Source organism: Lucilia cuprina, chromosome 3 (genome assembly GCF_022045245.1).
Source record: "Lucilia cuprina isolate Lc7/37 chromosome 3, ASM2204524v1, whole genome shotgun sequence".
Lineage (NCBI taxonomy): Eukaryota > Metazoa > Arthropoda > Insecta > Diptera > Calliphoridae > Lucilia > Lucilia cuprina.
The window spans coordinates 45,445,262-45,471,246 of record NC_060951.1 but is presented as its reverse complement, the minus strand read 5'-3'; the positions used below and the strand labels follow the sequence as shown (position 1 = coordinate 45,471,246).

The 25,985-nt window shown below is 29.3% G+C and overlaps 6 protein-coding genes across 10 annotated transcripts in view; 3 read left to right on the top strand and 3 right to left on the bottom strand.

Moving 5' to 3' along the window:
- The window catches only part of LOC111684892, a 26,419-nt gene extending 15,993 nt beyond the window's left edge, over positions 1-10,426 (top strand). For 4 of the 5 annotated variants that reach the window (XM_046947443.1, XM_046947442.1, XM_046947445.1 and 1 more), the window contains exons 3-6: positions 4,498-4,690; positions 7,224-7,245; positions 9,380-9,880; positions 9,955-10,426. In XM_046947443.1, the coding sequence (XP_046803399.1) occupies positions 4,498-4,690; positions 7,224-7,245; positions 9,380-9,880; positions 9,955-10,132 (894 nt within the window). In that variant the 3' untranslated portion in view covers positions 10,133-10,426. The remainder of the gene's footprint in view (positions 1-4,497; positions 4,691-7,223; positions 7,246-9,379; positions 9,881-9,954) is intronic. The other variant, XM_046947446.1, reaches the window with a different exon arrangement.
- Positions 10,427-12,867: 2,441 nt separating this feature from the next.
- LOC124419102 lies at positions 12,868-13,549 on the bottom strand. The gene has a single exon (XM_046947449.1). The coding sequence runs from the start codon at positions 13,468-13,470 to the stop codon at positions 13,129-13,131; it is 342 nt and encodes a 113-aa protein (XP_046803405.1). The 5' UTR covers positions 13,471-13,549; the 3' UTR covers positions 12,868-13,128.
- Positions 13,550-13,882: 333 nt separating this feature from the next.
- LOC111684891 lies at positions 13,883-14,340 on the bottom strand. Its single transcript, XM_023447113.2, has one exon. The coding sequence runs from the start codon at positions 14,283-14,285 to the stop codon at positions 13,938-13,940; it is 348 nt and encodes a 115-aa protein (XP_023302881.2). The 5' UTR covers positions 14,286-14,340; the 3' UTR covers positions 13,883-13,937.
- Positions 14,341-19,306: 4,966 nt separating this feature from the next.
- Positions 19,307-19,765, bottom strand: LOC111680571. Its single transcript, XM_023442238.2, has one exon. The coding sequence runs from the start codon at positions 19,712-19,714 to the stop codon at positions 19,367-19,369; it is 348 nt and encodes a 115-aa protein (XP_023298006.1). The 5' UTR covers positions 19,715-19,765; the 3' UTR covers positions 19,307-19,366.
- Positions 19,766-20,366: 601 nt separating this feature from the next.
- On the top strand, positions 20,367-20,840 carry LOC111680572. The gene has a single exon (XM_023442239.2). The coding sequence runs from the start codon at positions 20,422-20,424 to the stop codon at positions 20,767-20,769; it is 348 nt and encodes a 115-aa protein (XP_023298007.2). The 5' UTR covers positions 20,367-20,421; the 3' UTR covers positions 20,770-20,840.
- Positions 20,841-21,919: 1,079 nt separating this feature from the next.
- Positions 21,920-25,219, top strand: LOC111680568. The gene is made up of 2 exons (XM_046947094.1): positions 21,920-22,262; positions 24,676-25,219. The coding sequence occupies exons 1-2, from the start codon at positions 21,952-21,954 to the stop codon at positions 25,079-25,081; spliced, it is 717 nt and encodes a 238-aa protein (XP_046803050.1). The 5' UTR covers positions 21,920-21,951; the 3' UTR covers positions 25,082-25,219.
- Positions 25,220-25,985: the final 766 nt, after the last annotated feature.

The window sequence follows — 25,985 nt, the reverse complement described above, 5'->3', positions numbered from 1 at the left end:
TTCTAGTTCAGTTCTAGTTCAGTTCTAGTTCAGTTCTAGTTCAGTTCTAGTTTAGTTCTAGTTCAGTTCTAGTTCAGTTCTAGTTCAGTTCTAGTTCAGTTGTAGTTCTAGCTTAGTTCTATTTCTAGTTCAGTTAAATTTTTGTTTCCAAATTTTATAAAAGACTTTAAATGTTTACAACCAAAAAAGATTAAGCAAACATAAACATTAAAATAATCCCCCTCAAAAAAAAAAAATTGATAACGATACATTTTTATTTACAAATTAAAATAAATAAACCCACCAATAAAAGGGGGAAAATATAACAAAATATAAAAAATATACAATATAAAAAACTGCTAACAAAAATCCCCCTATTTATAAAAATCTCTATTGAGTTACATATAAGAATTAAGTTTTAATTTTTTGCTTTGTTTTGTTGAGTGTATCAAGGTTAAAATAATTAAAAACTTTTTAAGCTAATATTTATATCTGTTAAATAATAACAAAAAATATATAAGAATTAATTTTATGTTTAAACTTGTTTTCGTAGTATGTATTTAAAAATACTGGTACCAAATACGAGTAAGTACCTCGTGTCCAAAAAAAGTGATGGCCGGCTAATGTACCGATTACCATTTAGATAAAAATGACAAAACCAACAACAATTAAGAACGATGGCTTTTATGAGATAGTTACTTAGACTTGGTCTTGATAAATTTAGATTTTAAAATAATGATTAGAATGGTCTTAATGACTAATTTAAATAAAAAACTTTTTTGTTTATAGAAAGACTCTGTCTAAATAGTGTTTGTTAATTGGGGAAGTGGAAGTACTTGAGTGTTTTTTATGTTCTTTTTTTGCATGTAGGAAAATTAACATATCGTTAGCTGAAATGTAGAAATACTGACACCTTTCGTAAGAGACGATTGTATGAAGTTTAGTTTTAGTTCCGTTTTAGTTAGGTTTCAGTGCTAGTTCTAGTTCAGTTCTATTTCAGTTCTAGTTCAGTTCTAGTTCAGTTCTAGTTCAGTTCTAGTTCAGTTCTAGTTCACTTCTAGTTCAGTTCTATTTCAGTTCTAGTTCACTTCTAGTTCAGTTCTAGTTCAGTTCAGTTCTAGTTCAGTTCTAGTTCAGTTCAGTTCAGTTCAGTTCAGTTCGAGTTCAGTTCTAGTTCAGTTCTAGTTCAGTTCAGTTCAGTTCAGTTCTAGTTCAGTTCTAGTTCAGTTCTAGTTCAGTTCTAGTTCAGTTCTAGTTCAGTTCTAGTTAAGTTCTAGTTCAGTTCTAGTTCAATTCTAGTTCAGTTCTAGTTCAGTTCTAGTTCAGTTCTAGTTCAGTTCTAGTTCAATTCTAGTTCAGTTCTAGTTCAGTTCTAGTTCAGTTCTAGTTCAGTTCTAGTTCAGTTCTAGTTCAGTTCTAGTTCAGTTCTAGTTCAGTTCTAGTTCAGTTCTAGTTCAGTTCTAGTTCTGTTCTAGTCAGTTCTAGTTCAGTTCTAGTTCAGTTCTAGTTCAGTTCTAGTTCAGTTCTAGTTCAGTTCTAGTTCAGTTCTAGTTCAGTTCTTGGTTAGTTCTAGTTCAGTTCTAGTTCAGTTTTAGTTCAGTTCTAGTTCAGTTCTAGTTCAGTTCTAGTTCAGTTCTAGTTCAGTTCTAGTTCAGTTCTAGTTCAGTTCAGTTCTAGTGCAGTTCTAGTTCAGTTCTAGTTCAGTTCAGTTCTAGTGCAGTTCTAGTTCAGTTCTAGTTTAGTTCTAGTTCATTTCCGACAAAATTTCCATAAGACATATAAAAGTGGGAACCTTAAAAATTAAAAACTTTTTTTGCAATGACAATGTGTTTCAGTGTTATATCTTTATTGAAATGATAACTATTTTTATTAAAAAATAAATATTGAAGCAGATATCAAATGCATTCTCCGTTATATTGTTTAAATTATTTATTAATATTAAAAAGTAAACAAAACGTCAAATTGATATCAGTCACAAAATCAGCTCTTTAAATATTGAATTTTAAATTCAATTCCTAAAAATACACAATTGTTGAACAGTTCCCTTTATTTACAGATAACAAATTTACCGTTAATTATTCTATACAATTTTTGAAATATTATTTAAGAAAATAAAGCATTTTTTTAACAAACATAAGTAAACAAAATAAGAATTTTTTTAATTAAATAAAAAAGCATTGCTTAATAATGAAATAAAACCAACCAAATAGAAGATAATAAATATAGGTATAAGTAAGAAATATAACTCGAAAAATGTTGCCCTCACCTTAAAAGAAGGTGCTGCGCTGTTGCGTCTTCGCATTATTGTTATTCACACATTATTATTTATTATGGCAGTCAGTCATTCACATTTTGTAAATAATTATTAGTCAATCATTTCTATATGACAAACCCTTCCCACTCTGACATAGTACTAATACTATTGACTGGCACATCCCAATACAGCCACAATACAGTGCTGTACAGTATAGAAACAACACCACCTAATGGTTTGACTTAAATACTCGTCACAAATTCATAAAAAATAAACAAAATAATCTCAGAAAAAATTAAACGTGCCCTCGTATATGACATCAGCTCACGTAGCATTGAATGATTTTTGTTTTTAAAAATTTTTCAGCTTTATTTTCATTTCTACTGAAATGCAAAACATTCCCTATTTGAACGTTTATTGAAATTGTGTTTTTTTTTTAACAAAAAATTAAACAAAACACAACAAAAACAAATAAATCAAAAAAAGTTTACGGCTTGTTTTACTCTAAATGGTTAGTGCGCGTTAATAAGTCAGTCACTCAGTCATCTGTAGAGCGTAACTGTCACATCGGGGTACTGCTGCACCGAAGGGGGGCCCAACCTCAAACATTATTGTTTTGTTTTCTTTTGCAAATAGTACGTTAGACAGTCACATACCTGAGTGTTCGTATGGTCGACTGTAAATATTAAACATGTCCCCCTTTATATGGTTCGCATGATGGTGGTTATGGGCAGTATGGGGAACGAGTATGAGGAAACTTTTGTTTTCATGTTTTTGTTGTTTATTATTTTGTGTAAATTTTCTTAATTGTTAATTGATATTTTATTTTGTTTATAGAAAAATTTGTTGTTATTGTTTTTGTTCCGCATGAACATGGAAGAAATTTGCAAAATAAAATCAAAATATTATTGGGGGTATTCACAGATTACCAGGACTTACATCTATTTATGGATAAGAAGGAGAATGGGGAAAACAAAATTTAGATCACCACGAAATAAGATGAACTAAACTAAAACACAACTAAAAATAGAACTGAACTAAACTGAACTAGAACTGAACTAGAACTGAACTAGAACTGAACTAGAACTGAACTAGAACTGAACTAGAACTGAACTAGAACTGAACTAGAACTGAACTAGAACTGAACTAGAACTGAACTAGAACTGAACTAGAACTGAACTAGAACTGAACTAGAACTGAACTAGAACTGAACTAGAACTGAACTAGAACTGAACTAGAACTGAACTAGAACTGAACTAGAACTGAACTGGAACTGAACTAGAACTGAACTAGAACTGAACTAGAACTGAACTAGAACTGAACTAGAACTGAACTAGAACTAGAACTAGAACTGAACTAGAACTGAACTAAAACTGAAGTAGAAATGAACTAGAACTTAATCAAATTTTATCCCATTACAAAAACAACCATGAATTTATAGTCGGACATTGCCGACCATATGATACCCTACACCAGTCAGTATGTTAAAATTTTGAATTTTTTGTAAATAAAGCATTTAATTTGTTTCATTGTGGAATATTTTTACTTATTGTTGACAAAAAAGAGAGATTTTGTACAAGAGGGATCATAGGGAAGAAGGGGTAAATATGGGCCTATCCTTATAAATTTTGGTAGATGAATTTACGTCTACTACAAAGTCATTTATGTAGATTTTAATCGTTTTATAAGTAATTATAAGTTAATTTTGACCATCAAGTCATTTTCTGAAGGGGAGTCTGTATGGGGGCTAGGATCAAATGAGGCCCGATCACAATAAAAATTTGTATTGTCAATTATTGTTCTATAAAACAAATTTATGCTGATTTTCGTTGACATTATAAAACATTTAACGTACTTATGAGCCTAAAGGCCCGATTCGGGGGGTACGGTTGTATGAGGGCTAGGAGAAATGATGGACCGATTTCAATCATTTTCAATAGTAATAGTCCTTGAACCAAAAAAATTATCTTGAATATTGCGACCTGTAGCGTGCGCACAAGGTTTACATGGACACACAGACAGACAGACCGACAGACGGACATAGCTAAATCGACTCAGACAGTGATTCTGAGGCTATTGGTATACTTTAAGGTGGGTCTAGGACCAATATTTTTGGGTGTTACAAACTTCAGCACAAACGCATAATACCCTCCCCACAATAGTGGTGTAGGGTATAACTAAGACATTAGCTTTTATTTCCATATATTTAGAAAAAAAGTAGTGAATTATTTTAATTAATATTTTCAATTTATAACTCTTTTCAGATTGTTTCCGAGTGTGAAATCAAACGTGCTCAACAGATTAAAGAAGACATCGATCAGTCGCCCGATACACAACCGCAACAGTTTATTCAACGTTTCAAGAGTCGATCAACGGATAATCTAGACTTGCCCAACGAAGATGACAAAAAGACTATTGGAGAACGTTTGGCTAATATGTATACGCGATTTTCGCCAAGTAAGTAAAACTATGTATATATAAAAAATTTAAATAATTTCTATTTATATTTTGCTAAATTATTTTCGAAACATTATGTTCAAAACACGAGTACCAGTGTATCAACTCTTGATTTTAATAAAGCTGATCACAGCTTTTCCGATAAATTCCTTAACAACATTATTTTAAACAAAATTAATTGTTATTATGTTGAGGAAATCATTATGGCAAAAATTTTCCTTTCATAAAAATGAAAATTTTAATAAATAACCAGCAAATAAAAAACGCTTTTTCTCATAAATAACATAAAAAAATGAAAATTAGCAATAATTAATAATAATGCCTCTAACTATTCATCAATTCAGTAGAAAAATTACCAACCCATTACTACCAACAGCAACAACAACAACAAAAACACCAACATACCTTATAAGAAAAGGTGCATCAATCGTTTCCATTCATTATGTGAATTTCAATAGACTTACCTGCAAAAAAAAAGAAAACAAAAATAAATTACAAACTGACGATAATTCAAAAACAAATCAAAACTGTTTGATAATAAATAAGATATTGTTGGTATTTAAATGCAAAAACAAATTTAAATAAATATTACTAAAAAAAGAAGAAAAAAATCCAAAAACATGAATCACAACTACTTCATCACTTAAGCAGCAAGTCAGCCATATAACCATACTCGTTTTAGTGAATAAAATCTATTTAAAATTTTTTTTTTATTTTAGTTTTTTTCTTTCGAAAAAACTGTCTTTGCATTTATAATTTATGCAATTTATGACGCTGAAAAACAAAACATTTCAATAATGTATTTATAAGGTACTTAATCACCACACAGAGTGTTGAAATTGCCAGTTAAAAGGGATCTGAAACCACTAAGAAATTAAAAGACCAATAAGTTTTATGAAAAAATGCGTATAATTGTGGCTACGTGTTATTATAGGCGTTGAAATTTATTTAATTAACTTAGTCACTTTTATAAGCCGCAATTAAATGGAATCATTTCTGTAGTTTGCTCTCAGATCTCCAATTAATTTGAAATTTAAACGATAAAGTGTTAATTAGAAATGTAAACGAAAATTAATAAATATTTAAAAATAAAAAAACAACGATTAAACGAACTAATTAATAACGAAAAATAAGAAAAAAAAATAAACGAAAAATTTGCCGAAAATACAAAACGAATTTCTACAAAAATGAGTATTTTAGGTGATAAAAGTATGAAATAATAATAATAAAAAAACTAAATTATAAAAATAATTTTATTGAAAATTGTTAAATTTGAAAGTCCTTAATGGGATATAGATGTTTCTGAAATTAGAAAATATAACGTATTTGTAAACCAATCAATCAATTTTTTAATTGTTAAATTTTTGTTGTAGGAGGCAATTGCAGTTTATTTAAGTTTTAAGAACGAACCTAGTTCAAATCAAGAACATTTTGGGATTAAATAATTCTTGAAAGTTCTTAAATCAATCTTATTATGATTTTATATCAATTATGCAATCATTTTGAAAGCAAACAACAAATTCTTAAAAAAAGGTAGAATAAATTTATAGTCGGGCATGGCCGACCATATGATGCGCTACACCAGTCAGCAGTCATGTTAAAAATATAAATTATTTTTTAAAAAATAAAGCATTTAATTTGTTTTTAACGTTATTCCGGAATATTTTTACTTATTATTTACAAAAGTATTTATAAATGAATTTTGACCTTCAAGTCATGGAAAATGGAACATTTGACCTATTCGCGGGGTATGGTTGTATGGGGGCTAAGCGAAATAATGGACCAATTTCAATCATTTCCAATATCGTTTGTCCTTGGACAAAAAGATGAGTATGTGCAAAATTTCATTAAATTATCTTGACTTCTAAAGTGACAGACGGACGGACGGATAGACGGACATAGCTAAACCGAATCAGAAAATGTTTCTGAGTTTCGATTGGTATACTTTAAGGTGATTGTAGGACCAAAATTTTTGGGTGTTATAAACATCAGTACGAACGTATAATACCCTCCCCACTATAGTGGGAAAGGGTATAAAAAGCTTAATTTAAACTTGTACTTGCTGGATCCGTATTTGAATATGGTATCTTAGTCTTAGTAAATCTTAACATACTATTGATATCACTTAACATTGTTTCAAATACAGATCACACAATAGACATTAATCATATTTGTAAATAGTTTATTGATCGATCCATTTTATGATCTTACAAAAGTATAATTACTCATTTTTTTAATTTCGAGAGGATCTTCCTAATATCGCTAGTTTAGGCACGGAAACAGCTCAAGCGTTTGGTGGTCTGTTTTTCTTTTTAATTATGTTTTTTTTCCTCGTTTTTATATTTTGTATAAAAAATTTTGGAGGTTGAAACCTTTTCCCCCATGGATCCGTGCCTGCGCTAGTTATAAGCATTATATTTATAATTATTCAATTACATTTTTAAGTAAACATACTTTATATAACTTGTAAAATTTTATCACAAGAATGTAAATTAATAATAAATATTTGTTTTTTTTTCTTTTTTCTTTACAGTCCAACGTGGAATTCTCAATATGTAAGTACACAGAAAGAATAATGTTTATTACTTTTACACATCACAATCAAAACGATTTTAAACGCAATGTTTTAATTCTGATTAATTTTGTAAAAGTCTGGTTAACTTTTTCAAATATTGCTCACGTTTAACTTAGAACAAGTTGGAATGTTTAATCGAGTATAAAGTTCTAATACCTGACGTGTAGTGCTGTCCCAGCGTTGTGGTCTAGAACACATGAATTAGGAATTTTATCTTCGACTACAGCAGCCCCTTGACTTAATGTTCAGCAATCTTCAGATCATATCTGAAATATCCTAACTACTGTTTTTCGTAATATTTTCGAAAATTTCGTCTATAATATGAAATTGCAATTAATCCAACATTTTTCTAATTTTACGAGTTTAGGAAATCTTTTTGTAAATCGATTTAAATCGACTATTTTAAGGTGAATCACGCCCAACTAGGTCCACCATATAATTAATACCTTATACTAAATCGACTATTGCATCTTTGCGACTTGTAAAAAACACACAAATTAGTAATTTGATCTCCGACTACGGCAGCCCTTTAGCTTGATGTTCAGCAATCTTCTGATCATAACTAAAATATCCTAACTACTGTCGTAATATTTACGAAAATTTCATGTATAATATGAAATATTATTTAATCAAACCTTTTTTTAAAAACAATTAATAAATTATAGTTAGGCGTGGTCAACCCTACACTAGTAAAGAGAATAAACTGTGATTTAACTTTAAATATAAAGCAATTAAGTTAATTTATTGATAAAAAAACTAATTATAGGGGCTGGAGGAAAATGTGGAATTATCCTGATAAAATTTGCTGGATCTACTTTTAACTAAAAAAATGTATTTGTTCTGAATTTCAATGCAACACTAGCCTTTTTAAGCGAATGTTGAACATTTAACTCATTTCCTGAAGGAGTTTTTGTATAAGGGCCTAGGGTCAAGGGAGGCCCGATCAGTACAAAATTCGGTAGAGATTATCAGGGCAAATAGAAAACATAGTTGTACCACTCTCTATTGATATACGATTATATTTTCAATATAATTTCTAAATCAAAAGCCCTATTCGGGAGGTTCAGTTATATGGCTAGACTTTAAACCATTTTTTCCCGGGACATTAGAAGATCATTATCTACTAAAATGAGACTTGTAGTTAGTTTGATTACAAGGTTTGTACGTCGCTGCAATAATAAGATTCGTCCCTTGATTAAAAGGTTTAATTGGACTGACGTTCGGACGGACGGACAAAGTTAAATCGCATAAGAAAGTGATTCTAAGCCGATTTGTACAATTTCATTTATATTACGAAACAATTTCATGGTGTCCAACTTTTACCCCCTCTAAGTTCGGCATTTCTTGACCGATAGGGCTGAAAATTTGTGTCTAACCTACTATCCAATAGTACTAACGTTTGTGCAAATTTCGTCAAAAAATTTTTTTGAGTTGTGTCACTTGACATGAAATTCCCCACTTATCACGAAATAATTTCATGATGCAAAATAAGAAAGCTTTCGAGGAATGTATAACGTTATTCATATATACATATATTTTGCATGAATTATTTTCAGTGTATTATTCAGACACTTTCTTTGTCAGTATTTTGTTTAATCGGAAAATGTTCTTTTGCAACTTGGTGGATAACTTGTATTCAAGCAATGGGTCTATTAAAGAGCCTAGCCTCTGAAACCTAACCTCTATACTTTTAGCACCAACACAAATTATAAGGGATCGTTTTCTAACGATTTAGAAAAATTTTTCTGTTTGTGACACCATTGTAATGAGTTGTCCTATGTATGGAGGTGTGTTACATCATTTCAAATGAATTACTGCTTAATAGAAATATAATGGAAATGTATTACTTAAGACATGCACGTACTTGTCACTTTGACAGAGGTGTATAAAAGCGAATAGATTCTGATTAAAACAACCTATATTTACGTAACTAAACCATGTTTGAATATAAATGATAAAGTTATATAAATTTATAAACTCAATAGAAATCAAAAATACAGATTTTTAATTAAGACCCTAATGGTTTCTTTTTTTAAGAATTTATATAAATATATATTTCTTTTTATAGAAACTCCGTTTACTTATACTTTCTCACCTTTGTCCATTTCTTCCAGCAGAAGTTCACCCAAAGGCGATAAGAAAGTCTACAAACGAAATCGTGCCAGTCAATCCACTAGTCTCTATCTGGAGGATGGTCTTAAACCGAAACCACCCATATTTGGTGCACCACTACATCAACTTGAATTGCAACAAAATGTGCCACGTTTCGTAGTCGATACAGTTGATTATATCGAACGTAAAGATCGTATTATACAAGATGGTCTTTATCGTGCCTGCGGCAATAAATTCTCCATAGATGAGCTCAAATTAAAATTAACAAAAAGTTATATTTACGATTCAAAACTTATAGTAGCCGATGATATACATACGGTAACAAGTTTATTGAAACAATTTTTCCGTGACTTACCGGAACCGATTATACCACAAGATATCTATAATCGTATAACGGTAAATTTGGCAGATAAAGAAAGTATAGATACAATACGAATAGCCATAGAAGAGATGAAGGAACCCAATAAGTCAACATTGAGATTTTTGATAAAACATTTAACAAAGTAAGTTATTGGATTTAAAGAGAAAATTAACGAATGTAAGTTTTATTAAAAATTTTCTTTATTTTTTATTACAGTGTCGCTGCCTGCAGTTCTTCAAATCGCATGAATGCTTCCAATATGGCCATTGTCTGGGGACCCTCGTTATTTGCCCTAAATGATACATACGATATGATTGGGCGCATGAACACTTTAACCAAAGTTTTAATAGAAAATTATGATCGAATTTTTGATACAAATGAACGTTTACTTTAATACTTAAGATTATGTTTATTCATTTATAATTTATACTCTTTCATATAAAATTGTGTAATTCACAATCGTTGTTGTACGGTTGTATCGTAGTATGTCGATATTGATTTGCAACGCTACAACTATACGACATCGATTGTAAATTTAACAAATATTTATTATAATTTAGTGTTCACCTCCCAAAAATCCTTTAAGTTAAAAGAAAAGCTTTACTCATTAGTTTCCTTTGTTAGTCATCAAGAATAAATTAAATTTAAATTTTGCTTAAACATCACACAACATACCAAAAAGTTAAAAGAAACCATAACATTTTTCATAAAAGACAATTAATTTTAATTTTTTGTAAATCATGTTTTTAGTTAAGTTATTAAATGATAATAATTATATTGAAGTCATTTATTAAATGTCAATTTTAATTCTAATTAAATTAAGTCATTTTTTTGCAAATAATTACTCATTTTGTCAATTAATATTATTATTAAAAAAATTATATAAATGTATGAATGTGTGTTTTTGTGTGTATTTAAATATTTCTATCTCCCTTTATAGTTTTAGCTGCTGTCGCTTTTTTTACTTAATTGTTTTTAATTTTTTTATTATTATTATTTTTTGCTTTTAAATTGTATGTATTTTTTCCTTCAAAATTCCCTTTCAAAAGAAATATTGTTCTAAATTTGTTATTCATTGTTTTAAGATTTTTTAATTATAATCTATTTAGTTGTAATGAAAAAAAGAACATATAAATTAATTAATTAATGTGATAACTTAGTTGTGTAAGACTGTGTATGAGTGCTTTTTTGTATATAATTAAAAAAAAGAAATAAAGAAAAATAATAAAATTTAATACGAAAATAACAAGAAGATTTGGAAGAAAAATTAGTTTTATATGATTTTTTTTTTTTTTTTTGAAGAAAAATTTCTATAGATTTTATGAAAAAAGTATCGATCACTCAGATATTTTTTTGTAAATTATTTATTTACTATTTGATTTTTGTGTCTTTTGGTCCTTGATATTTAAAATAATATTTTTAAAACTCTACAAAAAAATCATCTAAATATATTAAAACCTTGAATGTTTTGTAAAATATTTATCAATCACTTGAATTTGCTAAAACCTTTAATGATCATTATAATTTTCCCTAGAAAACCTATAACCACTTGAATTTTTCATAAAAAATTTATCAATCGCATTCATTTTTCTTAAGAAAATTTAAAAGATAACTTTAATTTTTCATAGAAAATTTATAGATTAATTTAATTTACTATGAACATATCAATCAGTTAAATTTTCAATAGAAAATTGTTCGATCACTTCAATTTTCTAAGTTTATCGATCACTTGCATTTTCTATAGAAATTATATCGATCATTTTATTTTTTTATAGAAAATTCATCGATCAATTTCAATTTATCGATTACTTTAATTTTTTGTTGAAAATTTACCAATCACTAGAAAATTTATTGATCATATATTGAATATTCCTTAGAAAAAGTTATAGATGACTTAAATTTATTTACAGTAAAAATATCTATCACTTTAATTTTTTTAGAAAAGTTATTGATCTTTTTAATTTCTATAGAAAATTGTTCAGTTAAATTTTTTAAAAATTAATTTGTAGTAAAAATATCGATCACTTGAATTTTCTTTAGAAAATTTATCGATCATTTTAATTTCTATAGAAAGTTAAATTCTAAAAGAAATTATATCGATCACTAAATTTTCCATAGAAAATTTATAGATGAATTTAAAGTTATCGATTACTTTATTTTTTGTAGAAAATGTACCAATCACTAGAAAATTTATCGATTTTCAATAAAAAATTTAACAATCACTTGAATTTTCTTTAGAAAAAGTGATCGATCACTTAAATATATTTGTAGTAAAAATATCGATCACTTTAATTTTCTTTAGAAAAGTTATCGATCATTTTAATTTCTGTAAAAAGTTAAATTTTTAAAGAAATTGTATCGATCACTTTTCATAAAAAAATTATAAATCAATTTAATGTACCAATCACTAGAAAGTTTATCGATCACTTAAATTTTCTTTAGAAAAACTTATCGATCACTTAAATTTATTTGTAGTACAAATATCGATCTTTAGAAAATCGATGAATTAAATTTTTAAAGAAATTATATCGATCGCTAATTTTCCATAGAAAATTTATAGATCAATTTAAATTTATCGATCACTTAAATTTATTTGTCGATCACTTAAATTTATTTGTGGTAAAAACAAACTTCAATCACGCCTAAACGGCTGAACCGATTTTATTGAAATTTGGAACATTGGTAGATCTATTCTTGGAGGGTGTTCTAGGCTATATCGGTTTTCAAAACTTGGACTAGGAGGGCACAAAAAAAGGTATAAAATTGGTGAAAAGCGGTCATAATTAGTACTTTTGTGAAAGTTGGACCAAAAGTTGACAAAAATAGGACAAAAGAGGGAAAAACAATTTGTTCTAAAGCAAATACGCTTTTTTATAGTATCGGAAATATGCATACTTTAGAAGCTCACCCAAAGGGGGCAAAAACGGGTAAAAAGGGAATTCTGTATTTGCTGCATAAAATATCCTAAAGACACCAAATTTAAAGAATTAATATTTTAATCATGTATCATAAGGAATAAAAAGTGTCATTATTTGTTACTAGGTGGGCGCAAAAAGGTAGTAAAATGGGTGAAAAGCGCTTAAAATTAGTACTTTAGAGCATAAATACCAATTATTTTCTTTACTTAAATATAACTAAAATATATTTCATTAAATATTGTTCACAAAAAAGTTATAAGACATTTCTTCATAAGAAGGCCTTAGGAATTTTGAAAAAATGAATATTTAAGTATAATGTTATGATTTAGTATTTTTTATATTTTACGCAAATATATTACGATCATGTTTATAAATCATACGATTTTTATAAATTTTACATTAAGTTTCTATAATAACTTTAGCCCCAGCTGATCCATAGCGGACAAGGCAGTCAGCAATAACTTTTTTGTAGTTAAAATCTCCATGATCCTCGAATGCCACCACTAAAATCATTACGATTATGACCAAAATCACGTGAGGCTTGAGCATAAGCATCAACTGATCCTTGACCATCATGACTGGTGAATATATTTTGATTATAATTAACTGAAGCCTGACTTCCGGATTGATCTTTTTTAATGTCCAAATCAATATGTCCACCTTTCGGAGAACGTACGTGACGTCCTAAGGCCGGTTGATTAACCTGACTTATAACAGATGGTTCAGGATCGTAAACATACGGGGTGGGTAAGGCTGAAACTGTTAGGATTAAGCAGACAGCAAACAAAACAACAACACACTTTAAAGAAAACATTTTTTTTAATTTTCGCTTAAGTAAACTTGCTCTTTGAATACTTTTGATTTACTGCGTGCTCTGGTAATGTTTAAAATGGATTTATATACCTATCGCTATAGCAAGTTTAGTGAATCAAGAAATCTATTTAAAGTCATGTGGTTAATATATCGTAAATGTATGAGGTTATTTTTAAAAGGGGGCTTAATGTCCTATATCAATTAGAAAAGAAAAAGAAAATATAAAAAATATGTTTAAAATCTTACAAAAAATTGAGACTACATAACACAGACGTGTAAAGGACTAGGCTGCTAGAGAAGGAACTTTAGAACTTATATATTTTTTTTTAATTTTCCATAGAAAGTTTAATGATCTTTTGATTTTTACTCTAAAATTAGAGAATTTTCTTCGCTAATTATTAAAACACAAAAAATTAATTTTAAATAAATTACTCAATTATTTATTATAACAAATTATATAGAAAAGATTTAAAATCTCCAAGATCCCACGATGCCACCACCAAAATCATTGCGATTATGATCAAAATTTCTTGAAGCTTGAGCATAAGCATCAATTGAACCACGACCATCACTGCTGCTATACAAATTGTGATTGTAATTGACCGAAGCTTCGCGACCAAATTGATCCTGTTTTACGCCAAAATCAATATTACCATGTTGAGGTGATCTTGCTGGTCTTGATAATACCGGTTCATATTGAAAATATTCTGAATTTTCTGGTTCCAATTCGTAGATATTTACAAATTCTATGGGTGAAGCTGTAGCAGTGAGGATAAGGCAGGAAGCCACTAAAATAATACACTTTATAGAGAACATTTTTAGTAATAATTTGTTTAATATTTGGATGCTCTAGATTTACTGATCGTTTGGTAGGTAGAGCTGATCTTTTATATGATTTATTTTAGTAAAAGGGGATTAACATTTGTTGTTGTTTTAAGTCGTTCCTCAAGTAAATAGGTTTTCTTATCAGTTTTAATATGTTGGGATTTACCAAATAACAAAAATTGTTCAAATATTATTATTTTTGAAGACAATGAACTTAATTTATATAAATATATATTTCATAATAATGTTATTTTGAAGCTAATATCAAGTATTTTACCTAAACAGATGTACAATAAAAATCCCCTTTTAAAGAACATCCATAATTCTAAATAAATGTAGAAGTGCTTTAAATGAACACCTGGTCTATTTCAACCACTAGGTGAACTTTGCAAACAAGCAGGAGGCAATTTACGTTTATGATATTTCAGTTCCAGTATACGTGCACTTTGCTCGAGCGATCCTATCTACAACCACTCAGATCTGATGGCATAGAGACGTAACAAGGAGACGGAAATACAAATCCTTCAAATAGCCGAGAATTTGTTTTTACACACAGGGACACACTGCTGTAAATCTGTTATGAACGGAGTTTACTCCTTCAGCTTATTCAACCCAGCACACTTTTCATTCATTCGACATGACTGTCGATAGTTTTAACGTGAGCACCTGCCTTGACGGCCTTATCTCACTGTGGTCTTTTTCATCCACTGGATAGGCTTAAGAACAGTCTACCATCGTCCCTTTGTTCTTCATGAAGAACGCAGGTGGCAATTTTTGTACATTGGCTCTGACCAGTCCATGAACAAGTACTTTGCTGGAGTACACGAGCTATCTAATCTCTGACCATTGGATGGTCTCTGTTGATTCGGCGACAGCACCTAGAGACTTAACCGGTGGACCGAAGTACGATTCATCAATAAGCCGTAGACATTGTTCTTACTCACAGGGACACATTCATAAGAGAAAAACTTACGTCACATTTATTCTAGATATATGGGCTGGCAAGGCCAGTCATTCTGTATCATATACAATTAACACCAACTAACTTCCAATGCTTAGTCCAACAGTCACTCCTCTGTGGGGTATCTGTTGTCATCGGCAACAGCACCGAAATTATTCCCAATTATAGACTTTATCATGCATCAGTCATTTAACCACAACTTACTATTCCTGCGAATTTAGTTTTAAACCACAGCCATTACGTGGATTCCAAAGGAACCTCAACCTACTGACCAGCAAAGACATAGTCCTGCAGGCCACCCATAGTACCAGATTTAGTGGTACTCTGGTTCGAATTCATGTTAAATCATACCGAGGACAAGCAGAGGAGTGAAATGACATCACCTGTTTATAGTCCCGGCAGACAAGAGGTACTGATAACACCTCTTTACCCCTGAATTGCAATACACCAAGATACGGGTCATACATTAAGGAAACATGCCCGGCGGAAAAATATGTCTGAATGTTTCAAATGAAATTTTAATGATTTATACAATTTTCAGAAGGATTGCTATTGGGTTAAAGTTTTAAAAATGGGTCTCAAGACCGCAGCCAGAGGTTTTCAACCTTAAACACTGACTAATCGGATATATTTCACTCTTTTTTTCTTTTCAATCCCACTGTATGTCAATCAATAAAAGTTTTTTCTTAAAGCTTCGTAAAATTGGCTACAATTCCATCACCATAATGAAAATCATGCATCATTGGAGATTACAGACTCTTTGTTTAAAATACCACACATATACATAAATATTGCTTTGTGGTCTACGATCTCTTCAAACAAATAGTATTTGTGGATCAAGTATAAAAGCCTTACCTAACTATTAATCAAGTCAAAAAATAATTGTAATTAAATTTTAATTGTAATATTTAATAATATATTCTTAATAAACTTTTATCAAAGATTTATAAAACAAATGTTCATACAAAATTTGTTCTATAAAGCTTTGATAAATGTTTATGATTAAGGCAAACGTCCGCTATATTCTATGTCAACATTCAAATCGGTATGATCATTATCCGGATTATCAAAAATTTTGTTCAAAATTAACCAATAAACAATTAATTTCAAAATCTATCCTCTGTAACGACCTCCTCAATAATTCCTTGTCCAGATGAACGCTTTTGACGCACTGCATACATATCATAAATATTTCTCTTTTCCGATGGTCCAGATTGAACAAAATCCCAAACAGGAGATGCTGTTGCAGTTAACATTAAGCAGACAGTTAATAGTATAACAAATTTTAATGAAAACATTTTACACTATAAGTTAAGATTTTATTTGTTAATAACCTGTTGTTTGAAAACTTAAGATCTACTGCATAGTTTTTATAATAACTATTGATTTATAAACTTTACAATACCACAAGTTATTATGTTATTTAAAAATATATATATTATCAGATTAACAGACAATAGTCTGAATTTATCACCGATCTATTTAAGCAAGCTGTATCACATGTGCTATAAGTATATAATAAATAAGTTTTATCGAAATTGCATCGCTTATCAAATTTGTAGATTTCTATGAAATTTAACTTCATAATAATTTTAAATATCAGGACAAAGTCTATGGTGACTGGATCACCTTAGCAAATTCAAACGATCAATAAATGTTTCATAGAAAAATGAAAAAGATACATTTTTTGTTAAATATTTAAGAAATCGAATTTTGATACAAAATTTAAATTGCAAAGAAATTAATTGATGGATAAAAGTTCTATAAAAAACAAATCGATAAATTTTCTATATAATATCGGGAAATCGATAATTTTCTTTAGAAGATACTAGCTTACCCTGGGTGTTTTGCTACCAAATTAAAATACAAACACAAAAGAACAAATGGTTCAATTGGTCCAAATTTTATCAAATTATCCTGAAAACTGCGGCCTGTACCTTGCGCAAAAGGTTTACATGGAAAGCCAGACAGCCGGCCAGACGACTCAAAAAATGATTCTGAATTGATTTGTATTGGACCAATATTTTTGTGTGTTACAAACATCAGCACAAACGTGTAATAACCTCCCTACTATAGTGGTGTACCTCACCACTAAAGTGGTGTAGGGTATAAATACTAACAAGATGCTTCTTGTAGATTCTCTTTTATTCAGGTCCCTACATGTTAAATTTCATATTTCTATATTCAATATTAAAGAAAATTTCAAAAATACCATTTGAAGAACAAAAAAGTGCTAAAAATATCCCTTTTATAAATTTTCAAAAAGTACCATTTGATAAGTAAAAAGTATCAAATATTTTCCTCCTATAGATTAATTATTAAATCAGAATCGTGCAGATTAAATATAGTTGTTTCTACATAAATATTATTAAAATTCAAAACATATAATTGAACTATTGTACTTCAATTATAAGTTTTGAATTATTCTTATCTAATAAGAATACGTCAGTTAATAGAAAAAGTTTTCTTAATGTGGTAAAAAGTACCAAAAACACACTTTTCTGTCTCTTTTACATCAAAAAAGGACCAAATTTTAAAAACGTATGAAACAGGTGTCTCAAAATTTTGAAAGATGTATACAAAAAATTTACAAACATTTTATTCTGTTTATTAGTTAGAAAGTTATAAAAGACCCAAAAAGGTACCAAAATTAACTCTGTTAGACATTTTAAAGTACGAATTGCTAAAAAGTACCAGAAATCCATCTGATCTTTTTAAAAGTAAAAGTAGATGCAATTAAAATTATTTTCCATCGCTAATATTTTGTAAGATAATCAAGAAACCCAGTTTTAACCGTTTTTTCCCTTTTTTATCTCAAAATCCCTTCTTAGAGAACCTACATATTTAAAAAGAAAACCACTATTAAAATTTCATGAGTTTATGACTAGCCGATTCGGCTATGCGATGACTCTTTTATATAGATTGATATATTTTCCATAGGAAATAAACTGATCGAAAAATTGCAAGTGATCGACAAATTTTTGAATAGAGTGAACTATACATTTTCAATATACAAATGAAGTGCTCGATAAATTGTCTATATAACATCAAGTGATCTTTCGACCTCCAACAGAAAATTCAGAAGATCGTTCAATCCTCAATACAAAATGCAACTGATCAATTAATTTTGTATAATACATAAATTATCTGTAGAAAAATGAATTAAAACTTTCAAATTTTTTTAGAGAAAATTATTTTTTTTTTAGAAAATTTTAAACAAAGAATAAATAAGAAGTGAAACGCTGTCAAAAAGTACCTAAGTCTACTGTCAGTCGGTACCTAACTCTAAGAATGTATTAATAGAATTCTCAAGCCAACATAGTTGCAAAAAATCGGATTTAAAAATTTAAAAAAAAATTATTTCATTTGAATTTATATTTTAAAAGATTTCTTTAAATATTTTGCAACATAATTTATCTATAAACATTATATATGAACGTATCTTTGCTTTTTAATCTGCAATATTGAAATAATAATTAAGTTAGTTGAAATATTTTTTTCTTGTACCATACGAAAATTTACAACATTGTTCTTTTTTCGTTTTAATTTCAACAACAAAAATTAAATGTCAAAAAAATAAAAAATATTTTTTTTTCGTTTGTAAAAAATTGAATCTTTTCGGGCGATTAAATATATTTAAAGTGTGCAAAAAAATAATAAAATATAACGTTAAGTGATGAAAAATATTTTCAAGTTCTATAAGCCACGAATTTTCGCGACAAAGTTTTGAAGTTTGGAGAGAGAGTAAGTTTCTTACATATGTGTTGGAGTTACACAGAACTCGTCTGTGAGAAGAGCGTAACGTTGTTGTTGTAAAAAAATGACAGCGTTTCACTTCTTAGTGTTCAGTGATTTTAAACTTGTATAGATTTACTGCCTTATTCATAACAATTTATCAAAGGTTTATAGAACAAATTTTATATGCAAAAATTGTCTTATAAACCTTTGATAAATTGTTATGAATAAGATCCTTAAAATATTGTTACTAGTTCTACAACTTAATATTGGAAAAATATTTATTTAACTAAAAAAAATAAAACAGTATTGAAAATATATTATTCAGTCATTTATTATTTTTCATAATACTCAAGAAAACAATGCAAAAACTTATTTAAAATCTCCAGGATCCACGAATGCCACCACCGTAGTCATTACGATTGTAATCGAAATTGCGAGAAGCTTGAGCATAAGCATCAATCGATCCACGGCCATCACTGCTGGTGTATAAATTATGATTGTAGTTAACTGAAGCTTCACGTCCATATTGATCCTTTCTTACGCCCAAATCGATACTACCATGTTGTGGAGATCTAACTTGTCGCGATAACACTGGTTCATATTCATAGTTCAAAGCATCTTGTGGTTGAAGTTCATAGAAATCTGCAAATTCTATAGGTGAAGCAGTAGCAGTCAGAACTAGACAGGTGGCCACCAATAGAATACACTTTAAGGAGAACATTTTGTATTATGTTTAAAGTTTGAATATTTTGAATTTACTGATGATTTTGCGGCAATTGGATGTCTTTTATATGGTTGATGTTGCGTCTAAAAAAGGGGATTTATTTTCGACTTTTTTAATATTTTTAAGTTGTTGATTATTCTTATCAGTATTCTTATTATGGGATTCACTATTGGAACTTTGCTATTTAACAACTTATAGGGAAATGTTTTGAAATGTTCCTTTCAGATTCTGGGATTTACCAGTTGACATTATGCTATTAAGTTAATAATTTTTGTTATCATATTTTCAACTCTTTGGGTCAATCTGCAGCATTAACGGGAGAGAGTGAGAGAGAGTCAATAGAAAATTACACTTAATAGTTTCTCACATTTTATGATCGGTTGATGAATAGCTAAAGCCTATTCTATTAAAAAGTGTCTAATATTTAAACATTTTCCCTTTTTTAATAAGGCATTTTCTGCTGCAGATCGTTCAAAAAGTTAAAGACATGATAACAACATCTATACAATTTTTATTTTCACAGCTGCAGTGGTAAATCCCGTAAACAAAATACTGATAAGAAGATTTAACAATTGAAAAGTATTTAAGAAGAAAATGTAAATCCCCTTATTTGGGACATAATATAAATCGTATAAAAGATCTCCATAGTCAACAAATTCATCAGTAATTCTAACGTATTCAAACATAAATCGTAATAATACAAAATGTTCTCCTTAAAGTGCATTCTTTTAGTGGTGTCCTGCCTAGTTTTGACAGCTACTGCTTCACCTATAGAATTTGTAGATTTCTATGAAATTCAACCACAAGATGCTGTGAATTATGAATATGAACCGGTATTATCACGACAAGTAAGATCTCCTCAGCATGGTAGTATCGAGTTGGGTGCAAGAAAGGATCAATATGGACGTGAAGCTTCTGTTAATTACAATCACAATCTGTTTACAAGTAATGATGGTCGTGGTTCAATTGATGCTTATGCTCAAGCTTCTCGCAATTTTGACTACAATCGTAATGATTTCGGTGGTGGTATCCGTGGATCCTGGAGATTTTAAATAAGTTTTGGCATTATATTCTTATGTATTGAAGAAAAGAAATAAATGACTGATTAATTTATTTGAAAGAATTTGTTGTTTTTTTTTTTTTTTTTTTTTTTTTTTTTTTTGAGTTAAATAAATATAACTAATAGTTTTTAATAAATTTTTTAGCGAAAAACTTTAGCGTTTGGAAAAAATTGTGGGCATTCAAGTCAAATTTTGAAAGAGTTTTTTATAGGGGCTATGTTCTATTGAGGCCCTATAATTATAAAGTTTGTGAGGGTCATCAAGGCTAGTATGGAACTTGTTTTTTGCAGCTTTTTATCGAAATACGAGTATATTAAACATAATTATGAACTTAAAAGCCCTATTCGGCTGGTCCAGTTGTATGGAGACTAGGTGAAATAATGGACTTATGTTAACCATTAAGCTTCGTCACTGGGACAATAGAAGATCATGGACCAAATTCCATTGAATTATCTTCAAAATTGCGGCTTGTAGTTTGATTACAAGGTTTACATGGCCTGGCAGACGGACCTAGACACAGGGGGCTAGGGTCTAATGAGGCCCTATAATTATAATGTTCATGAGGATCACCAAGGCTAGTATGGGGACTAGGTAAAATAATGGACTTATGTTAATCATTTTCAATATGCTTCGTCCCTGGGACAATAGAAGATTATGTACCAAATTTCATTGATTTATCTTCAAAATTGCAACCTGTAGTTTGATTACAAGGTTTACTAGGACGGACAGGCGGACATATCTAAATTGACTCAGAAAATGATTATGAGTCGATTGGTTTACTTTAAGTGGGTATATGAACAATATTTTTGTGTGTTACTAATATCATCACAAACGTATAATACCTTCCCTACTATAGTGGTGTAGGATATAAAAATATTATAAAACTAAATCTAAGTTGACTCAGAAAATGATTCTAAGTCGATTGGTATACTTTAAGGTGGGTATATGAACACTATTTTTGTGTGTTACAAACATCACAACAAACGTATAATACCCTCCCCACTATAGTGGTGTAGGGTATAAAAATATTATAAAACTATTACTCACATTATATCTAAATAGAATGTTATAAATAATTACCAACTAAGTCATAAAGTTTATAAACCAATATAATTTTCAATTAATATGCAGTACATTTATAGTTTTCAACCAATACGTTTAGAATATCATAAAATGTTTTCCGTAAAGTTTACTCTTTTATTAATTGCCTGCCTAATGCTGACTGTAATAGCATCTCCTGTTTGGGAATTTGAAGCATATGAACATAAAAATATTAATGATCGTTTTAAAGGACGTCAACTGCGTTCGACTGAACATGGAAATCTTGATGTGGCTATTACAAAGGATCAGTTTGGTGATCAAGCATCAATTAATTATAAACAACAAATTGGACCTGGATCGATTCAAGCTTTTGCCGAAGCTTCTCACAATCCAAATGATGGTCATACCGACTTGAATGGTGGTATTCGAGGATCGTGGACGTTTTAAGTTTAATATAAAATGCATTTTTAATGATTGAAATTTACCAGCTAAAAACGATCATATATGGATATAAGTATACGGAATATACCAACTTTCGGATGTGATCATATATGAAAATAAATGAATCCATATATGATCCATACATAATCTTTTTTAACTGGTTTATTAACATATTAATATAATAAACACACATAATTCAAAATTAGCGTCTGAATTACTGATCACATTCCTTGAGTCCAAATGGATGTTCATTCTATTCGATGTGTCAAAATATCATTTGTTTGCTTTATTTATAGCAAATTTTGCGTTTTCATAAAATGTTTCAAGTTTTTAAACGAAGAGGCTTAACCGATTTTTAACAGTGTCCTCCTATTTGTCTGCAGTAAGAAGCTGAAGTCGTTTATTTCAGAAACATCAACAGCTAGAGTCCAACATCCATAAGAATATCTGAGTACAGAATGATGGCTATATTGGGCGTAGTACCTTCCATATGAGGAAAATATGAAAGCAGTTTATCTTAGAAAATATAACAAAACCCCTAAAATTTGATAGGAGCCACTTTAGCGTCAATAAGATTATTAAGTGGGCGGAATAGAAGCAGGGGGCGTGGTATTAAATACAAAAGTTCTTTTATTTTGGAAAATATTAGAGTTAGAATCTTTAATTTTTGCACCAAGATCTTTAACATCTGTGTAAACATTTTGGGTAATAAATTGGTGGACTACCAATGGTGGGAGCTGCACCTCCCATATGAATTAAATACAAAAATTCGTTTATCTGGGAAACTAATAAAACTAGATTCTTCAAAATTTTCACAAAGAACTTTGGGAGGAAAAGAGCGGACTTTTAACATGGGGCTGGTGTTTATTGGAATCTAGAATATGAATCTACAATATAGAATCTTAAAATTTTACATTAAAAACTTTGACATCTCCATGTTATCTTGAAGAAGCGTCCACCTTGGTGTTATTGCAATCCCGGGGAATAAAGGGGTGGTCAATACATCTAGTCTGGCCGAGACAAAAAAAAAATGGTTACAGTCTACTGCCTGGCTTAGTTCTTGCATAGACTGAAGAGAGGTCTAACCAGAGCACCGCATAATCTGGTACTACGGGTGGCCAGTTGCCCGCAGGACTATGTTCTGGCTGGTTAGTTGCTTGAAGTTCCTTAGGAATCCACGTAGTGGCTGTGGTTTAAACCCAAATTCGCGGGAAGAGTAAGTTGCGTTTTAAAGGATTCAGGGGCGATGGAAGACCGTTGTTCAAGTCTACCCAGTGGGTGGTCATCATGCCAGGTACTCACGTAATGCACTTGACATTCGTTATGAACTTTGACATTCATGTGAACATTTAGAGCAAAATGGACGGACTTTAAATCTAGGGGATTGGCACCTCCCATATGAATTGAATACGATCATTAAATTTTTTATGGAAAGGTTAACTAATCGTTTGCTATAGCAACTTGAAGTGATTATTGCTGTTATGAAGTTGGTATTATATTTTTTTAGAAACTTGATGTGACCATTAAATTTTTTATGGAAAATCCTAGTGATCTGTAAATGTTTATGGAGAATGCAAATGATCAATAAGTTTTCTATAGGAAATTCAAGTAATTTTTAAATTTTTATAGTCAATTCAATTATTTTTTTCTATTGAAAACTTGATTAAAAAACACAAATGATCGATACATTTTTTTACAAAATTTAAAGGATCGTTTATTTTTTAGAGAAAATTCAAGTGATCATTAATTTTTTTATGGAAAAATTTAATTGATCGACAAATTTTTTTAGAAAAAATTCAATCGATCGATAAATTTCTTAAGAACATTCAATTAGTCTTTTAATTTTAATCAAAAATCCAACGATCACAATAGTCTTCTATAGAAAACTATTGTGATCGTGGCTGTGATCTTTAAATTTTCTAATAAAAATTTAAGTGTTAGATAAAATTTTTATAGAAAATTCAATCGATCGGTGATTTTTCTTTACGACATTTAAGTGATCAATACATTTTTGTAGAAAATTCAAATTATATTTAAAATACGAAATATTTTCTCTATGATATTAATATCGAATTTCGGGGACTATTACTTTCAAGAAATATATTTTCTCATACAAAAACCCACAATTCTTAAAATAAGGGGATATACTTAAAAACATATAGAAAAGAGAAACAAAAAAAGTATTTCCTGAACATAAAATGTATGTTCAATCATCAAGTGCCTTAAAATAGATTCTTTTCAACAAAAAATGTGCGGTGAATCACACTTTAACTAAAAAATCAACAAAACAATAGTAGATCACCCGCTCGAGTCTTATCAGTTAAACAAAAAGTCTGTGCTAAGGTGAATCCCAATACCAGAAGTTTTAAATTCATATATAAAGAAAAGCTATCTCAAAAGAAGCCAACAGTAAAGAAATATCAAACAAACAATTAAAATTAATTTTATAAGAATTAATAAAAAAATTCAAAAAATGTTCTCATTAAAGTATATTGCATTAGTGGCTGCTTGCCTAATCCTTACCGTCTCTGCTTCACCCATTGAATTGGAAGAATTGTATGAACCCCATCAAGCTCTGCTGGAAGAATATGAATATGAACCAGTTTTAGTACGCAATGTACGATCACCTCAACATGGTAATATTGATTTTGGCTTGAAACAGGATCAATTTGGACGCGAAGCTTCGGTAAACTATAATCATAATCTTTTTACAAGTAACGATGGTCGTGGTTCGATTGATGCTTATGCTCAAGCTTCTCGCAATTTTGACTACAATAGTAATAATTTCGGTGGTGGCATCCGTGGATCTTGGAGTTTTTAAGTTTTACGGAAATTAATTTGGTTTAAATTATTTAAGCTTTAAGAGTGTTTTTTTGTATTGTTTTATGTTTGGCTTTATTATTTACTTTAGTGCTTAGTGTTGAAAATATTTATAAATAAATTTTAAAAACAATAAAAAACTTTTTCATTGAAAAACAATTTATTACGAATAAGATACCTGTTGTTAAATTGTCAAAGTTACCTTTGTTTGGTAAGAAAATTATAAAATCTGTGTTAGTAAAATACTGAACATTACTTTTTGGACTTGAACAAAATCAAATACTCGTAAAAGCAGAGATTGCATACTTAGTTTTTCACTTTCTGATATTTTTAAAGAACATTAACATGATATAAACATTCAATTAAATGTAAAGAGGAGGATCTCCCAGAAACACTATCAATTTAATAATTTCATCGTTTATATGGTAGGCTAACATTTTAAAATGATATTGCTATTTTCAGAGACTAGGACGTCTTAATGTGACGACCATGAACGTAAGGATATAAATATTTGAATCAATTAAAAAAATATGTTCTTGAAAGTGTAAAGTCCTTCAAAAAGGAAAAAGAGATCAGAAAATTTGTTATATAGTTTTTTGGTTTATTTCCTTATTTATCAAGAAATTATTTTCTTCATATTAGAGTATATTATAACTCTACTTTTACTTTTAATACAGCTTAAATAATAAAGCTATAGAAACAAATTTTAACCTAGATTTATTTAAAACATATATATTGGAAAGGTTATGAAGAATAACATGTTCAAAGGATATTAATTAAAATTGTTTGTCCCGAAAATAAAAAAAAAATATATATTTGATTTCCGGAGATTGTCCTCTTACATTTGATGCCCATACTGACTAAAACTTTTTAGTAAATATATTTTATTAAATGTATATATCCTT

Coding starts and splice junctions, on each gene's coding strand:
- LOC124419102 (XM_046947449.1), bottom strand. CDS start 13,470: ATGTTTTCTTTAAAGTGTGTTGTTGTTTTGTTTGCTGTCTGCTTAATC.
- LOC111684891 (XM_023447113.2), bottom strand. CDS start 14,285: ATGTTCTCTATAAAGTGTATTATTTTAGTGGCTTCCTGCCTTATCCTC.
- LOC111680571 (XM_023442238.2), bottom strand. CDS start 19,714: ATGTTCTCCTTAAAGTGTATTCTATTGGTGGCCACCTGTCTAGTTCTG.
- LOC111680572 (XM_023442239.2), top strand. CDS start 20,422: ATGTTCTCCTTAAAGTGCATTCTTTTAGTGGTGTCCTGCCTAGTTTTG.
- LOC111680568 (XM_046947094.1), top strand. CDS start 21,952: ATGTTTTCCGTAAAGTTTACTCTTTTATTAATTGCCTGCCTAATGCTG. Junction 22,263..24,675: donor ATTCGAGGATCGTGGACGTT/TTAAGTTTAATA, acceptor CCAACAGTAAAG/AAATATCAAACAAACAATTA.